This window comes from Fukomys damarensis, unplaced genomic scaffold, assembly GCF_012274545.1.
Source record: "Fukomys damarensis isolate Sample0158 unplaced genomic scaffold, DMR_v1.0_HiC HiC_scaffold_37, whole genome shotgun sequence".
NCBI lineage: Eukaryota > Metazoa > Chordata > Mammalia > Rodentia > Bathyergidae > Fukomys > Fukomys damarensis.
This window is the reverse complement of record NW_022900949.1, coordinates 4,859,813-4,863,411: the sequence shown is the minus strand read 5'-3', so window position 1 is coordinate 4,863,411 and position 3,599 is coordinate 4,859,813. Positions and strand designations below refer to the sequence as shown.

At 42.2% G+C, this 3,599-nt stretch overlaps 1 protein-coding gene across 2 annotated transcripts in view; it reads right to left on the bottom strand.

The window, feature by feature from the left end:
- The window catches only part of LOC104850998 (zinc finger protein 560), a 24,622-nt gene extending 21,023 nt beyond the window's left edge, over positions 1–3,599 (bottom strand). Inside the window, exon 1 of one of the 2 annotated variants that reach the window (XM_010608135.2) lies at positions 3,392–3,599. In XM_010608135.2, coding sequence (XP_010606437.1) covers positions 3,392–3,409 — 18 coding nt within the window. In that variant the 5' untranslated portion in view covers positions 3,410–3,599. The remainder of the gene's footprint in view (positions 1–3,391) is intronic. The other variant, XM_010608128.2, reaches the window with a different exon arrangement.

The following is a 3,599-nucleotide window of genomic DNA, read 5'->3' as shown; positions in this document are numbered from 1 at the left end:
ACCCATATAAAAAAAAAAAAAAAAAAGAAAATAGGAAAGCATTTTGATAAATATGGTAAGAGGAAGTTGAAAGCATTATTTGCAAAGCGATCACACTGAAAACTTTTCCTCCAGGGAGCCTCACTATAGTGACAGAAGCCTGACTTTGTGACAGAAACAGGACTCATCAATTTATAAGCAAAGACACTAGATGGCCAATCCATATCAAATATAGTTAAAAGTAGTGTTTATATTCTGTGCCACCGAAACTGTAAATATCGACCGTACTACAGGCTGAAATTCCAGTAATAATCATAGCTCCTTTCTCTGATCTTCATGGACCACAAGATGAGACCATGAAAGCACATTTTCATGGAAAGATTAGATTTTGCCAAAAAAAAAAAAAAAAAGAAATCAACAAAAAACAAAAGTAATCCAAACTCGGTATGGTTTCTTCTTTCACTTTACCAACAAGGAAATATCTGCTTTCTTACCTAGAGCCAATACTTCCTACTCTGCTAGTTTTTCATCCTTGGTACCACTGATGTCACTGTAATGGAGGTAGGGTACCTTGTCCATTGCAGGAGGCTCAGCAAAATCATTGGATTCTGCCCACTACCAGTCAGTTGGATCCATCTCTGTTGTGAAAACAAAAAATGTTTCCAAATATGCATTTCCTAAGGGGAAAAAGTACCCCATGAAGGACTCATAGCCTGATCCCTATTTCTCTTGTCAGGAATCGTACTCTGTGGATTGTCCTTTGGTTCTTCTTTACCGTCAACATCAACTTCAACTCCACTGTACACTCTTTTGTGGTACCGGAGATCGAACTCAGGACCTTGCACTTGCGAGGCAGGCAGTGATGCCACTGAGCTAAATCCCTGGCCTTTCCATTGTACTCTTAACATCTGCAGACAATCAAATACTGTACCTACCACCTATGGGTGGAGGAGTATTCTGGTGAACAAACCCACAGCCTAGTGCATGCTGAGCAAGCGCTTTCCCACTGAGCTATATACCTTTAGCTTCACATATCTTCCATCTTGAAATAAAGCTTGGTGCTCAATTCCATTTAACTCCCAAATTACCATTTAGTTTCTCTGTGCACTGTCAAACTTGTCAAGGATTTAAGAGACTTGATGATGAGTAATTCAGTGAATACGTTTCTGAATTTCTGTCTCGTGGTCTTACGTGGGCCCTCAGAAAACTCTACCTCTTATCTCTTTGAAATCTCATTCTCTTTCCCAGGCTTTGTGACCACAACCTCGAGGTCTTCCCCTTGCTTATCTGGCTGCTCTTTCAGGCTCTGTGGCAGCCTCCTCCACTAGAGGTCCATGTCCTCAAGGCTTAGCTTGCTTCTCTATTCCTCACCGCATTCTATGCGTTCTGTAACAACCTGTTCCCTTGAACGTAACTTTCAACTTAAATGTTCACTCAAGCTGGAACTTCAAACTTACACTCTCAAAATGGATCAATGAAAGATCTGAAACTCTGAAACCACCAGAAAAGCTCTGTGTTCACGATATTGTAGCACTGATACGTGGTTAGAAATATAGATCAATTGGGCTGGGGAGTTAGCTCAGGATTTAGCTGGGGATACTTGGTTAGAAATATAGATCTATTTGGTTAGAAATATAGATCAATTGGGCTGGGGAATCCCCAGCCCAATTGATGTATATTTCTTGCCTCACAAGTGCAAGGTCCTGAGTTCCATCGCCAGTACCAATAAAACAAAACAACAACAACAACAAAATAGATCAATTAAACAGCCCTTAGTGCCCCCCAAATTTACTTAACCTCAACTGATTCTACTGAGTACACCAGAAAATGAAATATGTACGCTGGGCATGGTGGTGCACCCGTGTAATCCCAGCACTCAGGAGGCTGAGGCAGGAGGATCGCTGTTGAGTTTGAGACCAGCCTGGGCTACACAGTGAGTTCCAGATCAGACTACATAGTGAGACCCTGTCTCAAAAAAAAATTTTTTTTTTAAATATTTTCCAAGTAATGATGACAGGATAAGTGAATCTTCAACATGCATTTTGGACCCATCCTTCACACCATGTTAAACACGGTCTTAAAGTGGATCCTGCACCTAGAGCTGGGAATGATGGTGCACATCTGTTATCCCAGCACCTTCGAGGCTCAGGCAGGAGGATCACAGTGAGTCCGAGGCCAGCCTGGGCTACATAGTGAGAGGAGACCGTATCTCAATCAAGCAAACAAAGCATCCTGCTATATCCATATATCATAGATAAAACTAAAAATCCCACAGAATTGTGATAGGCATGAATACATTTCCATGACCTTAAACATTGCTTTAGGGCTGGAACTGTAGCTCAGCTGCACAGCTGCCTGGCAAGCGAGCGGCCCTGAGTTCAAGTCCCAGTATATATAAAAAAAACAAAAACCAAAAAACCCACACACAATAAAAACATTGCTTTAAATGTAATACCAAAAATGCTACCAGTGAGGTAACAGGCAGATGAATAGAACTCGTCCAAAATTAAAACCTTTTTGTTATTCAAAGTGCACCTTACACCATGTATACAAATATCAAAACATCAACTCAGCACCCTACACGTAAGTATACTTTTAAAGTTTTTCATGCACCAGATAAAAATAAATTAAAGGGTGAGGGATGTAAGCGGGAAGCCCAGGATTCGAGCCCCACCACTCAAGGGAGGAAAACAAAATTAATTAATTAATTGACTTAAAAAGTGAAAAGACAAAAAAAGGTCGTGAGAATTATAAAGGAATCTAGTTTTCCAGTTGTCACCCCACCCCACCACACCATGTTGGATCCTTTTCCCTGAGCTACATCCTCAGGCCTTATTGATTTATTTCTTTGTTCTTCTTCTTCTCTTTTTTTTTTCCGTACCAGCGTTCCAACTCGGGACCTTGTGCTTGCGAGTCAGGCGGTGGAACCACTGAGCTACATCCATGGCCCTCATTTTATTTTTGAGACAGCTTTCTCAATAAATACCCAGGCTACACTTGTATTGGTGATCCTCCTGCCTCTTCTTCCTAGAATGCTGAGATTACAGGCACATGCCATTATGCTTGATTTAGTTGTTTTTTTTTTAATTAATTCATTCAATTTTTGGTATCAGGGAGCCAATTGGAGACCTTGCCCTTGTGAGGCAGGCGACCCAACCGCTGAGCTAAATCCACCAGTCTGACGCTTCACAGTACTCCACTCACCACATGGCTGGGTTATTTTTATGTCAGCAAAGAAGTCACATACAGCCGGGCATGGTGGCCCACATCGGTGGTCCCGGCATTGGGGGGGGCACTGAGGCAGGACATCACAAATTTAAGTCCAGCCTGCAACATTTAGCGATTTAGCAAGACAGGGGCTCAAAATAAACACGTAAAAAGGGGTCAGGGATGCAGCTCAGTTCTGTCTTACATTCATTCCCCACTCCATCCCCAAAAGTGAAGTACAGAAACTCAAAGGGAGGTTCAAAGATTCAGAGACATCTCAACTGGTGACAGCATGGCACTCTCCTTGAATTCCTAAGGAAGCCTGCACACCTGGCTGGCACTGTCAGGGGTCCTGACCTGTAGGGAGAGTAGGTTCCATTGGCTGGTTTACTTAGCAACAGAGATTCTAATTC